At 40.2% G+C, this 20,932-nt stretch overlaps 2 protein-coding genes across 24 annotated transcripts in view; one reads left to right on the top strand and one right to left on the bottom strand.

The window, feature by feature from the left end:
* Positions 1–20,932, bottom strand: part of RAD51B (RAD51 paralog B) — an 890,780-nt gene that overhangs the window by 349,254 nt on the left and 520,594 nt on the right. The window lies entirely within an intron of this gene.
* Positions 1,383–2,144, top strand: LOC129487312 (large ribosomal subunit protein eL8-like). The gene has a single exon (XM_063645379.1). The coding sequence runs from the start codon at positions 1,721–1,723 to the stop codon at positions 2,096–2,098; it is 378 nt and encodes a 125-aa protein (XP_063501449.1). The 5' UTR covers positions 1,383–1,720; the 3' UTR covers positions 2,099–2,144.

Consider the following 20,932-nt stretch of genomic DNA (forward strand, 5'->3'; position numbering starts at 1 on the left):
ATTTCAATGTCCTAGAGAGCCAAGCGTCATGGATGTCTTGGGATATCCCAAATATGCAAGATGGTATAGGAGCCTAGGGAAAACCTCCCCTTCACCCTCTGAGTGTCCACTGAAAATCAACCAACAAAAGGCAGGTTAATAGGAGAAAAGGCATACAAAAATAATAATATGCACACATGTGCACAGGAGTCATAAAAAATAAGAAAAACTCAAAGAAAGGGTCAGATAGTTGAAGTTTTCATCCTGAGGTTACAGACGGAATAGGGGCTTAGAGTCTGGCAAGACCAGTTATGGGTGGAAGAGAAGAAAAGCATGGCCACCAAAGGCAGTCTTGTAATGCAGATGAAACCTCACAGGTAGCAGCCCTCCAAAAGAGTAAGTTTCTGTTAGATTCCCAGAGGTGTCAAACTCTCAGTCTCTCTCTCCCAGGAGCCCATCCGTCCTAGATCCAGACAAGTCACAGCACAGAAAGGCTGGCTATTTATTTCAGCAATGTAGATTTTCTCTACAGATGTAAATCTCCCCTACAAAAGGTAGACTTACGGGCTATTCCTGTCTGCAGGCTCTCTGAATAGCCATCTCAAATATGTCAAAGAAGTATATTTGAGGGTGAAATATTTTGGTTTCCTTTAATGGTAAAAAAAGGAAGAAGGAAAAATGTATTTACTTTCCTTGGTAACTCATTGTATCGGTCCAAAGACACCTTAAAGTTATTTCTGATAAATATTTCTAAGTAAACACTATTAGTAAAATACTATTGAATACTAACCATGTGGCAGGCGTATGTTACACTTCTCCTAAAAACATTTCTTCTTTTTTTACCCCTTGTGTAGACAAAGAAAAAGTAGCAGCCTTCTCTCTAAAAGATCATTATATGGTCACATCTCAGCACTGCCTATGATTAAACTACCTCAATTTCTTTAAACATTCTTTATTGTGATGATTAAAATTATCTACATTGTAGAAAATGACTGTGCTATTAGATTGCTATCTTACTGTACTACTTTTCAACTTTTACTACTTAGGAAAGGCAGATTTCCCAATCCTCTAATTTTCTCAACATTTAGACTGATTCATATTTATAAGAGGAAGAACTAGGCCTAGAGAGAGAACAGTACATTCAATGTTCATCTTAGTTGCATCCGTAAGGTTAAATCACCGCTGATATATGAAAATTGTTGCTTTTTACCTTCTTCAAAGGCGAAAATATCATCATCTGAAATTAGAAACAAAGTTATTTGTTATAATGCTAGATGAAAAATATGGCAACCATAGGTCTCTCCTCCTGCCACCCAAGATACTGAAAGGAAAGAAGGCCAAGGAGAAGAAAATGGCTCCAGCTCCTGCTGTCATAAAGAAGCAGGAGGCCAAGAAAGTGGTGAATCCCCTGTTTGAGAAAAGGCCCAAGAATTTTGGCATTGGACAGGATATCCAGCCCCAAAGAGAACTCACCCGCTTTGTGAAATGGCCCCACTATATCAGGTTGCAGCGGCAGAGAGCCATCCTCTAGAAGTGGATGTAAGTGCCTCCTGCCATTAACCAGTTCACCCAGGCCCTGGACTACCAAACAGCTACTCAACTGCTTAAGTTGGCCCACAATTACAGGCCAGAGACAAAGCAAGAGAAGAAGCAGAGGCTGTTGGCCTGGGCCAAGAAGAAAGCTACCGGCAAAGGGGATATCCCCACTAAGAGACCACCTGTCCTTCGAGCAGGAGTTAACATGGTCACCACCTTGGTGGAGAACAAGAAAGCTCAGCTGGTGATGACTGCACACGATGTGGATCCCATCGAGCTGGCTGTCTTCTGCCTACCTGCCCAGTGTTGTAAAAAGGGGGTCCCTTACTGCATTATCAAGGGGAAGGCAAGACTGGGACATCTAGTCCACAGGAAGACCTGCAACACTGTTGCCTTTACAAAGGTTAACTCAGAAGACAAAGGAGCTTTGGCTAAGCTGGTGGAAGCTATCAGGACCAACTACGACAGATACGACAAGATCCACTGTCACTGGGGAGGCAATGTCCTGGGTCTCAAGTCTGTGGCTCACATTATCAAGCTCGAAAAGGCAAAGGTTAAAGAACTTGCCACTGAACTGGGTTAAATGTACACTGTTGAGTTTTCTGTCCATAAAAATAATTAAAATAATACAAAATTCCCTTCAAAAAAGAAAAAAAAAATATGGCAAGCATAAAGATACACTTTGAGATAGCTAAATAGCCTCCAATCTTAACCTACACATGGGTGGGCCCTTGGCAGCCATGTTTAAGCCATGTTGTCTGGTTGGATTAAGGGCAGACATATCACCTGTGCCAGACTGATCACATCCTCTCTCAGGAATTTAGACTCATCGATGCTAGCCTACCTGGGCTGGGAAGTCGAACTAAGGACGTACAAACGTGGGTACTGAGGATGCACCATGTTTGGCCATGTGCTCACCAAGCAGCGAAAGTGGCTAGCTGAGAAAGAGAAAAGAAAGAAAGCAGATGTACAGACAGAAGCAGAGATCTGAATCCACAAGCCCCTGAAGGCAGCCAGGCAGACAGAGAGCTACACCTGGGCAACAGAGACTAGTTGCCTGGGTCCTTGTAAATGCTCCTGTTCCAGGCTCTGGTCTCTTATGAAGTCCAGTTGTACTTCATGCTGTTGGGTTCTGTGAGAGTCTGCCGATTCCTTATGGCAAATTGTTTTGTTGCTGTTAAGATAGTTTGAGTGGGTTTCAGTTATTTACAAATAAAAGATTTTTGGGCCTGGCATGGTGGCTCATGCCTATAATCTAGCACTTTCGGAGTGTGAGGCAGGAGGATTGCTTGAACCCAGGAGTTCAAGACCAGCCTGGGCAATATAGTGAGACCCCATCTCTTAAAAAAACAAAACAAAACACAAAAACTAAAAAGTTAGCTGAGTGTGGTGGCACATGCCTGTAGTCCCAGCTACTAAGGAGGCTGAGGTGGGAGGATTGCCTCAGCCAAGGAGGTCGAGGCTGCAGTGAGCTGTGATCATGTCACTGCACTCCAGCCTGGGGGACAGAGTGAGATCCTGTCAAACAAAACAAAACAAAAATTTCTAACCTAGGCAATAAGCGAGTGGTTCTTAATTCAGGTTGAGCATCAGAATGCCCTGAAGAGGTTTTAAAAACACAAATACCCCTGCTCTGTCCCCAGGGATTCTGATTCAGCTGGTCTGGGTTATAGCCTAGGCAAGGGAAAATTTTAAAAACCTCCACTTGAGAATTATGGCCCATGGAATGGTAATAGGTAGACAGCAGAAAACTAGACAGCAAAGGAAAAAGGACATTTCAGATCAAAATAACTATGCCAATAGGGAAGAAAGAACCACAGGATGCAAGAGTACAGCCACTTCCACAAAGCTGCATGCTACAATGGCTAATTTTAGTGTCTACTTTCATACTGAAAAACTGTGGTCAACTTTAGACATCTGTCTTGAAAAGAGATTTAAGGTTCTGAGGGGGGGTATTTCAGGTTTAATTCTTGTATCAATAAACTATCCACTGCAGCTTTAAATCTGAATCATTTTGGTACCTGAAAGCATCAAATCTTTTTAAAAAATTATTTAGCTGGACAATTACAGGTTGCGATGGGCTAGGACAGGCACCAACAAAAATAAGATGTGGGTGTGTGCAAAAGAGGCAATTATGTGGGAATTTGGTACACAGAAATTCTCCCCTGCACAGGAAGAAATTGAGTCCAAAAGTTGATTGTATTCATCTGACAGCAAGATTAACACTCAAATTATGGAATTAGTAAGTAAACTACAAATGAAATCACCCTCTTACTAGTTTGACAAAGGAATTCATCTCAGTTAGAGCATGGAACTTTTCTGAGGTAGATGAGAAAAATTACTGTAATATTTGTTAAAAACATTTTTTAACAACCATAAAAAGGAAATGTAGAGTATTCTACCCTATATAAATGCATCTTTTAAGAACTATATTATTTGCTTAAAAGCACTGGGGACAAACAAAGAAATGGTTAGCTCTCTTTCAAACCCTGAGAACGAATTCTCCACCATTGAATGGGTTGGTGTCTAAAAGCCACATCAGGATTATAGCATTAGTTTCAAGAAACTGATACAGAGAAAGAAAATCTGATTTGGGTCTTAGAAACCTACACTGTTTAATAGATGCATTGGTGGCAAGTAGAATTCTGTCATCATTTTATATTAAGGTTCAAAGCATTTTTGTCAAAATGTAGGAATTTGGAGTGTAATTTGTTTAAAAACTTGAAGAATTTGCCTGTAATTGATCGGAGTGCATCAAAATAGCAATCTATGTACTGGACAGTAACACCCCCAGGAACTCAGTCCTTTATTTCTTTCGTCAACTAGATTGCTTCACATCTCCCATGGGTAGCCCCCATGTATACCAAAAGGGATGAATAAGTGTTGAGTGAAATATAATGAAAAGGAAATATAATCATTACCACACATTTATGACATCATTCTAGGCAAGTGAATGATCTTACCTTTTTGAATTCTGCTTTCTTTATTGTAAAACCAAGACTCATCCAAGTTAAATACAAAGGAAGATAGGACAGTTTTGAGAGATAAATGGTTTAAAGCAAAAGATGGCAGAACCATAATTAAACATCCTCAATAGTTTGTTCTCCAAATGATATAATAATAGCTAACATTTGTTGAATATATTATATATTAGATATCATTCTCACATATTATTAACTTTTAACTCTCAGAATTACCTCTGAAATAGGTACTATTATTATTCTTACTTTTACAATTAAAGAAACTGTGGCACAGACAGGTTAAGTAACTTATCCAAGATAAAACAGCTGGAAGTGGCAGAGCCAAGATATACACCAATGCAAGTATGGCTTCTGATAAACCTTCTCTCAGCCTTTATGCTATACCGCTTCTTGAATGTAGTGACCACAGAGACTTTTAACCTCTCCTTCTAGTCTCTCAAAGTATTGCTAACCTAATGGCTATTTCCAAAATACCAAAACCATGGTGGGTGCCTGATTGTCCATGGGGAAGGCTCTGTAGAACTTTCTGCTCTTGTTACTAGAAAATCTGTAGTTACAGATTCTAACTCTACCTTTAATTAGCCAGGTGCATCTGAACAAGGCTCTCAAGGCCACAATTTCTTCATTTAAATAAATAAATTCTATTAGATGATCCCTGAAGCTATTTTCCAACTCTGTGTAATGCTATGAAAAAAAGTAAAAGATTCCAAGCCTCTTCTACCACTCCCCACATTGTCAGACCTTATCAGCACTGCCTTCACCAAGCTTAAAACCAGATCCAGGAAGGTGAGCTGGTTGCAGTGAAACCTGTTAGTATCATAGAGGAAAGCCTGTTTAGGGACTGCAGAGATGCAAATCAGAAAATTACTAAGAGACTAAAGTATGCTGATTGTACTAATCAACTGAAAGAGTGGCTGTTTTTTTAATTTTGAGAAAAATGTAAATGCAGAAAAGTACAGAGAAAAATATAACATATTTTCTGTTTCTTTTTTTCTTTTTTTTTTTTTTGACACAGAGTCTCACTCTGTCACCCAGACTGGAGTGCAGTGGTGCGATCTTGGCTCACTACAACCTCCGCCTCCTGGATTCAAGTGATACTCCTGCCTCAGCCTCCGGAGTAGCTGGAATTACAAGCACCCGCCACCATGCCCAGCTAATTTTTGTATTTTTAGTAGAGATAGGATTTGACTATGTTGGCCAGGCTGGTCTCAAACTCCTGATCTCAAGTGATCTGCCTGCCTCGGCCCCACAAAGTGCTGAGATTACAGGCATGAGCCACTGCGCCCGGCCAACATATTTTCTATATTTTCTTCAGTTCTTGTTTGTTTTATATATATATATGTATATAAAAAATACATATATAATACATATATGCATGCATATATATAGATCATAAAATATATATGTGATATATATATTATGAGATCATATCATATATATGATATATATATCATATATATATCACTTGATACATCAAGTAAAGTATGCCAATCACATTTCTTCCTCCAGTGACAACCACTGTCAAGAATTTGGAGAGGTTATCTGTGCTACCATGTTATGGAAGCACTATTCACAATGGCCAAGACATGGAATCAACTTAAAGGTCCATCAACAGATGAATGGATAAAAAAAATGTGGCCTATATGCATAATGGAACACAGCTGATGCTTGAACAACACAGGTTTGAACTGCAAGGTCCACTTACATGTGGATTTTTTCAATAAAGTTACTCCAACCTGTCTCTCCTACCTCCCACTCCACTCTTTCACCTCTGCCATCTCTGAGACAGCAAGACCAACTCCTCCTGTTCTTCAGCCTACTCAATGTATAGACCATGTGGGTGAAGACTTTTACAAAGATCTACTTTCATTTAATGAATGGTAAATATGTTTTCTCTTCCTTATGATTTTCTTTCTTTTTATTTATTTATTTTTTATTATTATACTTTAGGTTTTAGGGTACATGTGCACAATGTGCAGGTTTGTTACATATGTATCTATGTGCCATGTTGTTTTGCTGCACCCATTAACTCGTCATTTAGCATTAGGTATATCTCCTAATGCTGTCCCTCCCCCCTCCCCCCACCCCACAACAGTCCCCGGAGTGTGATGTTCCCCTTCCTGTGTCCATGAGTTCTCATTGTTCAATTCCCACCTATGAGTGAGAACATGCGGTGTTTGGTTTTTTGTCCTTGTGATAGTTTACTGAGAATGATGGTTTCCAGCTTCATCCATGTCCCTACAAAGGATATGAACTCATCATTTTTTATGGCTGCATAGTATTCCATGGTGTATATGTGCCACATTTTCTTAATCCAGTCTATCGTTGTTGGACATTTGGGTTGGTTCCAACTCTTTGCTATTGTGAATAGTGTCGCAATAAACATACGTGTGCATGTGTCTTTATAGCAGCATGATTTATAGTCCTTTGGGTATATACTCAGTAATGGGATGGCTGGGTCAAATGGTATTTCTAGTTCTAGATCCCTGAGGAATCGCCACACTGACTTCCACAATGGTTGAACTAGTTTACAGTCCCACCAACAGTGTAAAAGTGTTCCTATTTCTCCACATCCTCTCCAGCACCTGTTGTTTCCTGACTTTTTAATGATGGCCATTCTAACTGGTGTGAGATGGTATCTCACTGTGGTTTTGATTTGCATTTCTCTGATGGCCAGTGATGATGAGCATTTTTTCATATGTTTTTTGGCTGCATAAATGTCTTCTTTTGAGAAGTGTCTGTTCATGTCCTTTGCCCACTTTTTGATGGGGTTGTTTGTTTTTTTCTTGTAAATTTGTTTGAGTTCATTGTAGATTCTGGATATTAGCCCTTTGTCAGATGAGTAGGTTGCAAAAATTTTCTCCCATTCTGTAGGTTGTCTGTTCACTCTGATGGTAGTTTCTTTTGCTGTGCAGAAGCTCTTTAGTTTAATTAGATCCCATTTGTCAATTTTGGCTTTTGTTGCCATTGCTTTTGGTGTTTTAGACATGAAGTCCTTGCCCATGCCTATGTCCTGAATGGTATTGCCTAGGTTTTCTTGTAGGATTTTAATGGTTTTAGGTCTAACATTTAAGTCTTTAATCCATCTTGAATTAATTTTTGTATAAGGTGTAAGGAAGGGATCCAGTTTCAGCTTTCTACATGTGGCTAGCCAGTTTTCCCAGCACCATTTATTAAATAGGGAATCCTTTCCCCATTGCTTGTTTTTGTCAGGTTTGTCAAAGATCAGATAGTTGTAGATATGAGGCGTTATTTCTGAGGGCTCTGTTCTGTTCCATTGATCTATGTCTCTGTTGTGGTACCAGTACCATGCTGTTTTGGTTACTGTAGCTTTGTAGTATAGTTTGAAGTCAGGTAGCGTGATGCCTCCAGCTTTGTTCTTTTGGCTTAGGATTGACTTGGCGATGTGGGCTCTTTTTTGGTTCCATATGAACTTTAAAGTAGTTTTTTCCAATTCTGTGAAGAAAGTCATTGGTAGCTTGATGGGGATGGCATTGAATCTATAAATTACCTTGGGCAGTATGGCCATTTTCACGATATTGATTCTTCCAACCCATGAGCATGGAATGTTCTTCCATTTGTTTGTATCCTCTTTTATTTCATTGAGCAGTGGTATGATTTTCTTAATAACATTTTCTTTTCTCTAGCTTACTTACTGTAAGAATACAGTATATAATATATATAACATACAAAGTATGTGTTGACTGTTTATGTTATCAGTAAGGCTTCCAATCAACAGTAGGCTAATAAAGTTTTGGAGAAGCCAAAAGGTATTTGTGGATTTCTGACTGTGTGAGGGTTAGCACCCCTCATCCCTGCATTTTTCTAGGGTTGACTCTACTATTCAGCCATAAAAAAGAATGAAATTCCACCATTTGTGACAATATGGATGAACCTGGAAGACGTTATGTTAAATGAAATAAGCCAGGCACAGAAAACAAAATACCACATTATTTCACTTCTTTGTGGAATCCAAAAAAGTTGATTACACAGAAGTAGACAGTAGAATGGTGGTTACCAGAGGCTGGGGTGTGGTGGAGAGGGGGATGGGAAGATGTTGGTCAAAGGATACACAGTTGCAATGAGACAGGAGGAACAGATTTCAAGAGACCTATGGTAGAGCAAGGTGTCTATGGTTAAAAATATATTGCATTCTTGAAAAATGTAGAGAGTGGATGTTACATGCTCTTACCACAAAATGGTAACTATGTGAGCAATACATTTGTTTAATTAGCTAGATTTAACCATTCTACAATGTATGTGTACTTTAAAACATCATGTTGTATATGATTATAACATACAATGTTATCTATTAATTTTAAAAAGAAAAAATTGGTGTTCATCCTTCTGGCCTTTTTAAAAAATAAAAATAAATATAGCCTTCGTTGTACATAATTTTACCTGTGAAGCAAAGGTATCTCTAAGGCTCACAGCTAGACGTGTAGTTGCTGGGCTGCAGTGCTCATGCCTGTTCACATCAGACTAGAGGCTGCCAGATAGTTCTTCAAAGTGACTTTACCAGTTTCCTCTTCCATTAGCAGTTTGAGTTCCTGTTTTCTTATATGCTCACCAACATTTAGGGTTTTTGTTTTGTTTTGCCAAACTGATGGCTAAGAGTGGGATCTCATTTTTGTATTAATTTTTATTTCCGTAATGACTTGTAAAGTTGAATGCCCAGGTTTCTTCTAAAAATCACCAGTTTATATCCCTTGTCTATTTTTCTATTTTTTTCTTATTGATTTGTAGGCATTCTTTACATATGATGATATGATTAAGGCTAGAAGGTCCTAGGTTACAGGGGTCCTGGGATGGCCCCGACTGGGTCAAGGAAACACCACTCTGCTGAGTGGCTCTGTAGCAGAGCAGTATATGCAGAGGCAGAAAGGGTGAGAGCATTCTATTCAGGGACCAGCTAACAGTCCTCAGCTGGGTGGGTGGGTCGTGGACAGGGTCCTCTGGTTCTCTTTCATCTACCTATCCATTTTCCTGGTCCCTCCGCTATGATACACCATTATTTCCCAGTCAGTAGGAAGGAGAATTATAAATCAGCCATTTCAGCATCACTGATGGAATCACAGAATGAAGGAGAAAAAGTCGGGACTCTCTAAAAACAGGTTTCACATACATGAGATGATTTAAAGATGTTTCTTCTCAGCTCACAAAATATTAAAGAAAAGAACAGATGAAACTAAACTGAACTGGAATAAGAAAAAGATATTTATCTTTATTTCTCTCTCTGCACTTCAGTTTTTTTCTTCAGGGAAAGAGGGGGAAATAGTTGTTTTTTTTTTTTTTTTTTGCCCTGTGGCTAACTAGAGACAGCCTAGAATTAGAAATAAAACAGATGCAAAATCTTCTCTTCTGTGGGGTGAGTGAATACATAGTTATAAGCTTCTTCCCCAAGAGAACTTAGATCTTTTAACATGTAGGCCAGGAGGCTGCTCCATGGTGCTGTCCCAAACTTTCTCAGTAGTTAAGAGCCATGCACCCTGTAGAGGTTTAGAAAAACAATACTATGAAAGGGAGCTTATTCTCCTTGGCTTTTCTTGAAATAATGATCTCTGTCAAGCCTCAACTGTTAAAATGAATTGTAGTTTGATTAATTACCTTTATTCCGTTAAAAAAATAAATGACCAAAGTATGTGTTTATATATGCAGAGATGTATAATATACATATGTGTGTGTGTGTGTGTGTATCTCATTTGTGTTTGTGTGTATATACCAAGAGTGAAAGAGCCAGCTGTTTTAGCCATTTATATTTGGGGGACGGGTGGGTAATACAGTAAGTTCTGTTGAAAGGAAATTATGGGAGAGAATCTGATATCCTGAATCTTTCGACAAGACAGGGTTCAGAGGGCAAGTGTGGAAATAAACTTAGAAACCAGCTTCTTGTTTCTAGATCAGTTTTTAAAAGTAAGCCTATAATGTGAACTCTTTTTGGAAGTCGGGTTTTGCTGCTGTTGTTTGGGGCTTTTTGTTTGCAGGCTTGCTTGGTTTTGTTTCTAAGTTAATTTTTCTTGCATAATTCAATTGGAAAATGCATATGAATGGGGTATTGTTAAGATTCCTTTCCATCAAAATCACCATATTCAGCAAACTCCCCCAATACTTTCAATAACCAGTTTGCAGAATTGATATTCTTCTCTCTTCCCAGTTTCTCCCTGTAACTTGAAAACTACAAATATAGAAATTATCACTTGAATCTACGCAGGATAATTGATTGTGAAGTCAGACAACCTCTGTTATTAGCAGACTCACTTAAAAGCTGGAAACCCTCCTGGATAAATTACTTTTAAGTGACCATGTGGGATCCATGAAGGGGAAATGACTGCTGGTGCAGAACATGCGGAATCTGTCTCAGCGATGTGGCCCAGGAAATTGCAGAACCCAGTTGTGGAGCTAATTAGTAGATATGTGGATGCATGAAAACTATAGTCACAGGAGCTTGTACTTACACAAAACATCCTGACTTGCCACATAGTAGAACTCAATGAAATGGCCCAACTAGTACAGAAAGATGTGGAGCAACATATGGACTTAGTTTTTTCTTTAAACTTTAAGTTTTAAATAAGTATAGATCCGTTGAAACCACAATAATGCCAACGCCATTGCTTTTTTTTTTTTTTTGGAGACAGAGTCTCGTTCTGTAGCCCAGGCTGGAGTGCAGTGGCGTGATCTTGGCTCGTTGCAACCTCCGCCTCCCGGGTCCCGGTTCAAGCAATTCTCCTGCCTCAGCCTCCCAAGTAGCTAAGATTACAGGCACGTGCCATCACACCCAGCTAATTTTCGTATTTTTAGTAGAGACGGGGTTTCACCGTGTTAGCCAGGCTGGTCTTGAACTCCTGACCTCATGATCTACCCGCCTTGGCCTTCCAAAGTGCCGGGATTACAGGCGTGAGCCACCGCGTCCGGCCAGCTATTGTTCTTTAGAATAGCTTTTCCATGTATAAACCTAGAATGCCTAGCAATGCACAGGAGAAAAGTTTGTTGGGCTGAAATGAAAGGAGGGGTAGAGAAAGGGTTAAGAAGATACAGTACTTTCTGTGCAATTCCAGGGAGCAAAACCTAAGAATTAGAGAAATTGTTCCCATAGATCTAAGAAAAAGCATATATTTAAAGCCTATAATGAGCATTTCTTTGTGCCCTGGTTCAGTAATGTTCTGATCGAAATTTTGCAGTGACTTTAGGGCAGCTTAGTAAAACAGGCAGAGTGGCCATAGAACAAGGCTGCATAAAGGTACCTGACGTATATAGGAAGGGGAGAAGGGACAGAGGGTTCCATAGGGAAGTGAGTGCCTATGGGGCTCTAGGCAGAGGTAGGTTAGCTGTTCCAGTAAATCACCTACTTTTGACAGTGATTTAAAGGGTTTCTTGCTGAATGATAGTAAAGTAAATACGTATTAGTGAATAACTAGAAGACAAAATCCTATTCTGAAACACAAATACTGTGCTGAAATGTACCAGGATCGTGTTTACTAAGGCACAGTGATTAAATTTTAAATTCTAGTTTATTTTTCCTTTTATAGTCACAGATATTCCTTTGTACTTATAAGTTGACTTTAATTTATGAATATTATGTACTTTTTAAAAATAATACCTTCTCGAAGATTAATACCTACTCCTAATGGTTAGAACTTGAAATAATTACTGCCTGTTTACCTTTGGCTCCTTGTTGAATCTTAAGTTAATTATAAAAATATTTGTAAGAAATAAAATAACTTCATTGGGTAATATGGTCATTGATATTAAAAGCAAAAGGGAACCAGGAAATTTAGTTGGATTCCCAGAGGAGTCTTTGGCTGAGAAAGGTTTGGGAAGCACCACGCTAGCTAGATGCCTCCAAGCGTAATATACTCTTGGCCTAAGCATAGAAGGAGAAAGCAGTAGACAAAAAAAGGGGAAATGGAACAACCCTTTGTTAAAACAAAAAAAAAAATCTGAAGAATAGCATTTTTATTCTCTGTGTGCTCTGGAGGAAATTTATACACAATCCCTCACCCCTCCCCACCAAAAAAATGTGGCGCGAGGTCAAACTAATGACGCTGAGAAAAATATCTGACAACATCAGATTGATGGTTTAAGAACTATGGCAGAAATACTTTAAATCTATTAAAATTTTAGTTTTCTAAAACAGACAAAATTAAGATACACACCCTTATGTCTAAAATCAAGTGTGAAACATGTTTGCTGGATATCTTCCTGTGTGCCCCTCTAGATTTACTCACAATCATTCTTCACCTGCTCTCTGCCCTGGGACCTGGCCTGTGTGTGTCACATCAACAGGACTCTCCTGGGTTGCACTGGGGTGCACCAGTAGGAGATTTGAAGGAGCAGAGTGATGCTGGGCTACGGACTGGCTGTGCCTCTTGATGGAAGGTCTCAGATCCTGCTAGGCAGTCTTTTCTGCACAGCCCCCTCTCTCTCCTTGCTTCCAGAAACCAACCTGTTCCCTCACCTTCTCAGTCTAGGGGCACTAATGGAGCCCCACTGTAATTAGCCTTGGAATACTAAAGTGTGCCGTCTCTTTCCTGATGGCATCCTGGCTGATACAAGATGTAATATTTTAGGTTGAAAAAAATGTAGTTAGGTTATAGAAAAGGTTCTAGTGGCAACCTGTGCTCATTTTATGTCTACTCCTAACATTTACTACTATTTTTATTAGAGTTGAGTGTGGGCCAAGCCTAGGCATAAGGAGGTTTATAATCAAAAGCCTTTAGTTCTCTGTTCATGATCTAGTCATAGATACAGACCGGGCTGGAACAAGAACTACTTGGCTTTTATTACATTGACACAAGCCCAACTTTCCTCAAATCCCTACATGTCCTTACAACCTGTCACCCTTTCTTTTCACTGGGTAGTAGTGGGGCAAATAGCACTGTGAGTAAGAGGGTCCAGGATGGTACTAAACACACAGTAAGTTTACTTGGGGAAACATGTTTTACTTAAAGAATAATAACATTGGCCGAGCTTGGTGGCTCATGCCTGTAATCCTAGCACTTTGGGAGGCTGAGGCAGGTGGATCACCTGAAATCAGGAGTTCGAGACCAGCCTGACCAACATGGAGAAACCCCATCTCTATTAAAAATACAACATTAGCCGGGTGTGGTGGTACATGCCTGTAATACCAGCTACTCGGGAGGCCAAGACAGGAGAATTGCTTGAACCTGGGAGGTGGAGGTTGCGGTGAGCCGAGATTGCGCCATTGCACTCCAGCCTGAGCAACAAAAGTAAAACTCCGTCTCAAAAAAAAAAAAAAAAAAAAGAATAATAACATTATTCAATTAGTATTTAATAAAAGATGAAAATAAATTTTTACAACTAAGCACCTCAACAGCAAGAACCATGTCTTATCATTTTTCCATTCCCCAGACCTAGCACAGAGCTTGACACTTAGTAGAGAGCCATTAAAAAACACTCAGATAAATTACAGTGTTAAGTTCTAAGGTACAATAGGATGGTCAGTGCTATGGGTGGCGACAGTTGTGTACACTGAGTGTACATTTATGCCTGGGTTCCCTTTTGCTCTTCTTAATGGAACATCATCGATGCCTCCCTTGGTGTGGTATTTAGCCTATTTTGGGTCATGGACTTCCCCTTTGAGAATGTGATGAAACAATATACCTACACACCAAAAGATAAGTGTAGGTCAAGGACCAACGATAAAAAAATACTCTTAATCAAGATGTTCTACATAATACTGAAGCAGATATAGTCCCTGTGCAATAAAAGGGCAGGGCACAAAGTACTCTATGAGGAATCTGAAGAAGTTCATTCCAGTTCAGACTTCATAAAAATATAACCTAGAGAAACTTACTTTCTTTATCCAAACCCCCAGCTTCTGATAATGGGTACCTATGATGGTGGCTGTTGATAATGATAGCTCTCACTACAGGCCAGGCATTGTGCTAAGTGTTTTACATATTTTAATGCATTTAACCCTCAAAAACATATCTTAACTCACTTAATCCTTATTAGGTAGGTACTACTATTATCCTCATTTTAAACATTAAGAAGATGGACACAAGGAGCATTAGCAGACTGCTCAAGATCATAAAAGTAGTCAGTGAAGGAGCCAGCATCAAACCCAGGTTGTCCCACTCAAAGGCTTGAGCTCATACCTGCTCCTAACTACCTCACTCCACTAATGGAATTTATTAAAACATACTTGTTGAGTAGCTAATGGAGTGTAAGGCACTGTGTTAGTTGCTGTGGGAGACTCAGAGACATATCCAACAGAGTTTTCCCTGAAGAATGCATAAATGCTAGGGGAGGGGATAGGCAGGTAAAGCCTCATTTGCATTAATAATACTACATGGTACAGGTGAGGAATAACTGGGGGAGAGCATCAGCACTACTGAAGTAAACCATGAGTAGGTAAGTCAAAAGCAGCCTAGGAGGTGATATAAACCTCCAGGGAAAAGGATACTTGAACAGGAATCCAGAGACTTTGAAAAACTAATGGTAGGGGTGAAAATTTGAAGGAACTAGGGGAAAAGATAGTCATGCCCTAGAAAAAAACTTTATATTCAACATTAATATACAACATGAAACACAAAAGTTTATATCTTAAGTATATTATTTACATAACATAAAAGGAAAAAAGTTCTAGAGAGGTCTTTCAGATCATTAGAAGATGCCACTTGAAAGCCAGAGCACGTGCAGACTGCGCCCTGGCCAGTCCTGGTTCTTGATCTCGTCATGTGCTGAGCTGTGTGCCAGGTGTCAGAGACAAAGAGATAGGGTAGCTACCCTCAAGAAGCATACAGTTTATTGGGAAAGACAAACTACTGTGCAATTTACTATAAAATGTTTTGGTGCCTATGACAACAGGGGATGAATAGAGTCTATGAGATGAGGCCTGGATGGCTCATCAAGTGTCATCCCTGCCCAGATGTGCAGGTTGGGTATAGAGGGTTTGTTGAATCTACTTGGGCTCAAATGGTCCACTCTAACACTGAGTGGGCTTTAGAATGTAAAACAAGAGATTACTTGAGAACCACCCAAACAGCACTGTAAGTAAACTACATACCATTTATTAATATGCCAGGCACTTATAAAATAAATTATAGCACGTACACCTGTGAGTGTGGCTTTATTTATGATCCTCTAAGAGGTTTAACTTTTTAGAGATTGGAGGTACCTGTCTTAGCTTTTATTCTGATTTCTTTTCCTGCTGTTCTTGGCTGTCTTTTAGCTTCTAAGGACTCACAATGGTATGCCTTGTTTAACAGGTCCTTTGGGCTCTTTCTGCATGCTCTCATGGAATCTGAATATCACGCTTGAAGGTGAATCTTGAACTACAGAAAAATGCCTCCACTCCCGCTTCCATTCTCTGTCTGTGAAGCATCGGTGTATCACTTTCTCTGATGCAGGGCTGGGTTTCCCCAGGAGTCTCACTCTGTCATCCAGGCTGGAGTACAGTGGCGTGATCTCAGCTCACTGTAACCTCCGCCTCCCAGGTTCATGTGATTCTCCTGCTTCAGCTTCCTGAGTAGCTGGGATTACAGGTGCCTGCCACCACACCCAGCTAATTGTTTTTGTATTTCTAGTAGAGGTGGGGTTTTACCATGTTGATCAGGCTGGTTTTGAACTCCTGACCTCAAGTAATCCACCTGCCTTGGCCTCCCAAAGTGCTAGGATTACAGGCCTGAGCCACCATACCTGGCCCCCAGTTCTTTCTTGTTTGTACTGTGCCTCCTGTCTGGATGGCCTCCCAGTTCCCTAAGCAACACCACCCTTAGCTGCCCAGGCCTCAGACTCAATGCCCAGTGAGGTCACAAGTGGGGGCTCAGCCCAGTATCCAGTACATAATAAGCACTCAGTAAAGGTTTGCTGAATGATGAAGGAACAAATAAATGAATGCTCACATCTTCAGGTCTCTAAGAAACCCTGCCCTCAGCCACTAGCAGCAGTACCTATCTGCCACAGACTGACTGTCCAGCCTGTAGCTAATACCAGTCTCATCATGGATACTTCATCCCTACAACCTGCTCTCACTCCCAGATCCCATGGCCTCCCTGGGCGCTCCTGTCTCTGGGTCAGGAAGGCATATTCATTTTGTCCCTGTGTTCTCCTTAGGGGAAAAACAGCTCTGGGCTGAGTGCTGCTGGGAAGGCTGCCCCTAGAAACAAGAGATGTTTTCCCTCTGTGTGTGTTCTTGCTTCGCCTTTTGAAATTCTCATAGTCACGAATCTACTGGTCAAGGTTATTAACACCACACATCTAACAAACATCTAACTGTCCCTTTTTAACCAACCGTTCAAGGTGCTAGTTAAAAGCATTCCTGGTAATTACACAAAGCCAATGCCTTAAGCTTTCTGCTTGTAGGCAGCCCTCCTTTCACCTCACAGTCAAATCCCAGTAGACTCCCCAACATTCCCCTAACTTAAAGGTGGCTATCTCTACCCAGGCCTGTCCTAGCTTTTAGGTTCCTAACAGTCCAACACAAAGCAAGGAGACAATGGCCTTTCCACAGAGTACATCTGTGAGGCCTGGAAGGCAAGATTCTCTCAGGTGCCACTTAGCTGTAGGCCAACTATTTCCTAATCTGCAAAAGCTCAAATCAGCCAGTCAAAACACATGGATAGAGTACCACTTATGCACAAGGCATGGGAATGATACACAACCATCAGAAATGCAGGCCTCACTCCTCAAAAGAAGCTTATGAATGAGAGAAAGGCTTTTTAAATAAAAACCCAGCATTACAGGGCCACACATCCTGACAGTCAATATGAAGTAACGGCAGCAAAAGCAACTGATACATGTGGAAGGGATGGGGAAGGAAATTTGGATGGCAGTTGGAATGGGAAATAATTGGTCAGTTTGGCCAAAATACAGGCGAGAAGAGATCCATCAAGCTGGACTAATTGTCAAAATCCTTGAGTGAAATTACGTAATATGCTCTCTTCTAGGCCTTCAAACTGCCGGTCAGATTTATTTTGGACCCCTTCAAGATATCATACAGAAGTCGAACATAGTTCTTCATGCATGAATTAAAAGAAAAACACTATTATTATTTTTTCCTTCATTTTATACATTTATCTAGTAATCTAGTGCTTACTACATGCTAAGCACTGTTCTAAGTGTATTATAAATATTAAGTCATTGTGTTGGGTGCAGTGGCTATGCCTGTAATCCCAGCACTTTTGGAGGCCGAGGCAGGTGGATCCCCGGAGCTCAGGAGTTTGAGACTCAGCCTGGGCAACATGGTGAAACTCCTCCTCTACCGAAAATACAAAAATTAGCCAGGTGTGGTCCCAGCTACTCAGGAGGCTGAAGTGGGAGTAGCTGTGGTCCCAGCTACTCAGGAGGCTGAAGTGGGAGTAGCTGTGGTCCCAGCTACTCAGGAGGCTGAAGTGGGAGGATAACTGGGGCCTGGGAAATTGCTGCAGTGAGCCATGATCGCACCACTGTACTCCAGCTGGGATGACAGAGCAAGACCCTGTCTCAAAAAAAAATAAATACATTAATTTAAAAAAGTTTAAAAATTAACTAATTGAATCCTCATAGCAACAATGTGAGGTCAGAATGATCATTTTGCCTTTTTTTACAGAAAGGGCAATAGAAGCTCATAGTTTAAGTAACTTGCTCAAGGTCTACCCTTGTGCTGCCTCTCTGGGTACTAAGAAAGAGTAGATTATGGATTAAATGCTGCTATTTCCTAAGCCTCTAAGAGGCAACAAAATGCTAAGAGCAGAGACTCATCAGCGATGTCTTCCCTGAGCTGCTTTTGAACTCTTCCAAGTCTATCACTTACTAAATTGTTTCTGAAAGCCCCTGTGGCACTAGCATTCCACACCCAAAAGGAGAGAACCAAAACCTTTGCAAGCTTGCCAAGTGTATAAATTGGCTAAATTAGACCCTAAGTGGGAAGGTGGGTTAGAAAAGGACAGGTGAATGTGAAGAGGGAGAATAAAAGGGGAGTGGGCAGCTGGGCTGCCCTAGTCTTGCAGTATGGAGCAAGATTACTTTTTACAGATGTGTAGGGCTAAGAGAGAAGATCATAACATTATACCTCCTATTATGGCTTTTTCCCCCTAGTTTTACTTTTTTGAGGGGCGGGGTTTCAATTTCCTTTTAGAATTGGATAGGCTTGATTTTAAAAATTGTGAGAAGTTAGTGGTTAAAGGAAACAGGAAGTAGGAGAAATGTGGCACAATGGGGACTTGGAGACAGATGAGGAGAGTGCAGAGGAAAAGAAAAGAGGAGGTCTGCTATACTTCTGCAGGGGGGAAAGAAACATGAGAGATGTGTTGAGAGTTGGAGGAGAAAGGCTAGGAAAGATTTTAACCAGAAAGAGCCAGTGTTCTTTAGTATGACCCTATGAAAACGACTCTTCCAGACCTTTGGGTTCATAGTCCACAGTGTAAGAAATGCTATTGGGATACTTGGTAGACCACACCCATAGAGCTATTTCACACTTAACAATTGTGGCCACAGCAGATGACGGGATGGAAGGACTAATTTCATAAACTTTCCCAGTTGGACCAAGTAAAACTTTTTATTTAATGAGATCAAAATGCTGACAAATCATTTTATAAAGGGAGTGAGCCAGGAAGAATATGTGTTGGTTCTAAAAGAAAGTGGGTGTTGGGCAGTATATTTTTGTTACTTCTTAACCAAGAGGAAAGCAGGGAGGAGGAAGAGAGGGGCAAGGCCCCTTGCCTTTGGCAGGCAGTAGGCTGAGTACCACAGCAGCTCTGCAGAATTAGAACAGCCATCTTGGAACAATCATTTGACTCCTATGTAAGCTCATCTCAAAGCTGTTAGCTATTTACAGTCTAAGGCTTGAGAGTCTCCTCGGGCTCTTTAAAGATATTAAAATGATGACACATTTTAATATGTCAAATTTAATATTACAAAAATGTTGTAATAAAGTTTCAGGGCTTTCTTTCCCCATTGGTTTAATCATATGCATATAAAACAGGAGGCATCCAAAGTTAACATCTTCTAGTGCCCAGATTTCTGCGTCTATTGCATTGCTGTGTGATAAACATGGACAAAGATTCTTTAAGGCCAGTTTCAGACCGAAAGTACTCTATTAATTCCAGCCAGTAAAGAACAAGGAGAGAAAGGGATGATTCCAATATCAAGCCAAACTGGGGGCTTGGGGTGGGAGAGGAAAAGTGGAGAATCTAAGGACACCACATGCAGTAGTACAGTGGTTACTGAAGGGGTTTTGGAGTCAGACTGATTTGAATGCTTATCTCACTTCTGCCTTTCAATGGCTCTGTGACCTGCAGAAATTTACTAAACCTCTCTGGGTCTTTACTTCCTCATCTGTAAAATGGAGATAACAGTATCTGTCTCATAGTGTTGTTAGAAGGCAGTATGAACTCATGCAGGTAATGCAGGTAAGGCACTGGCACATATTAGGCACTCAGTAAATGATAGCTATTATTCTCAGAACCATGTCTAGTGAGACTCCACTTCTCTAGGCTAGATAGACATTTTACAGAAGAAGTAAAAATGGTGCGGAGCTACCCTAAAGAAGCTAAGCACTTTAGATTTCAAAGGGAGCCTCCATTCTGACCTGATCCTCCGAGTTAAAGCTGGAATACAGAAGCATCCAGGTGATCTACAAGGTATAACTCTGAGCTACAGTAGACCTAGGTGAGCCATTCCCAATAAATTGGATCCCCACAGCTGGCTACAAGAAGATAAAAGAATGAGAAAGGACTCCTTTCACTTGGTATGACTGGACTTGATTCTATTTTCAAAGCTTTATCTATTGTTTTGTTTAGGTTTAAAATTGATGATAGTGATTTTCAATAATCATAAAAGCTCCCAGGCTCCTTGGACAGTTTTTTTATTGAAGTAACAAAGCATTGCAGATTTGGCAAAAAGAAATACAAGGCTCAGTTAAATTTAAATTTCAGGTAAACAATGAATAATTTTAAAGTATGAGTAGGTCCCAGTACAATATTTTAGATGTACTTATACAAAAATTGTTATGTAAAATTCTAATTTAACTGGACATCTTGGAATTTTTTGGGAACCCTAAATAGTGGCCAAGAATTTGCCCTTTCTAACATGCAGAGTGGCAAAGCAGTCACCAAAACAACAATAACAAAAACTCCTCCGTTTCCAGGGCCGTTACTTCTCAACAAATGCAGCACTAAATTCTCAGGCTTTTTGTTTGTTTGTTTTTTAAAGATCATTTCCCTGCAGAGAGGTTTTTTTTAAAGCATCTCACAGTCTAGAGAAAAAATAACAATGGGATGGGACTTCCCCTCTGATGGCATCTAAATAATTACTGGTTGGCTGACGTTTAAGACATGATACTTGTAAGAGTACTGACCCCTTGCTTTTTTAGCTTTCCTAGCCAAGGCCAATAGGTTAAGTTATGTTCTTCCAAAAATGTCTCTTCTTTATCCTTCATGAAAAAAATACACATACAGAAATTATGTTCCCCCAGATGAAACAGCATTTTCTTT

This window comes from Symphalangus syndactylus, chromosome 8, assembly GCF_028878055.3.
Source record: "Symphalangus syndactylus isolate Jambi chromosome 8, NHGRI_mSymSyn1-v2.1_pri, whole genome shotgun sequence".
Classification (NCBI taxonomy): domain Eukaryota; kingdom Metazoa; phylum Chordata; class Mammalia; order Primates; family Hylobatidae; genus Symphalangus; species Symphalangus syndactylus.

Excerpts from the sequence above, each read along its gene's own strand:
- LOC129487312 (XM_063645379.1), top strand. The coding sequence starts at position 1,721 with ATGGTCACCACCTTGGTGGAGAACAAGAAAGCTCAGCTGGTGATGACT.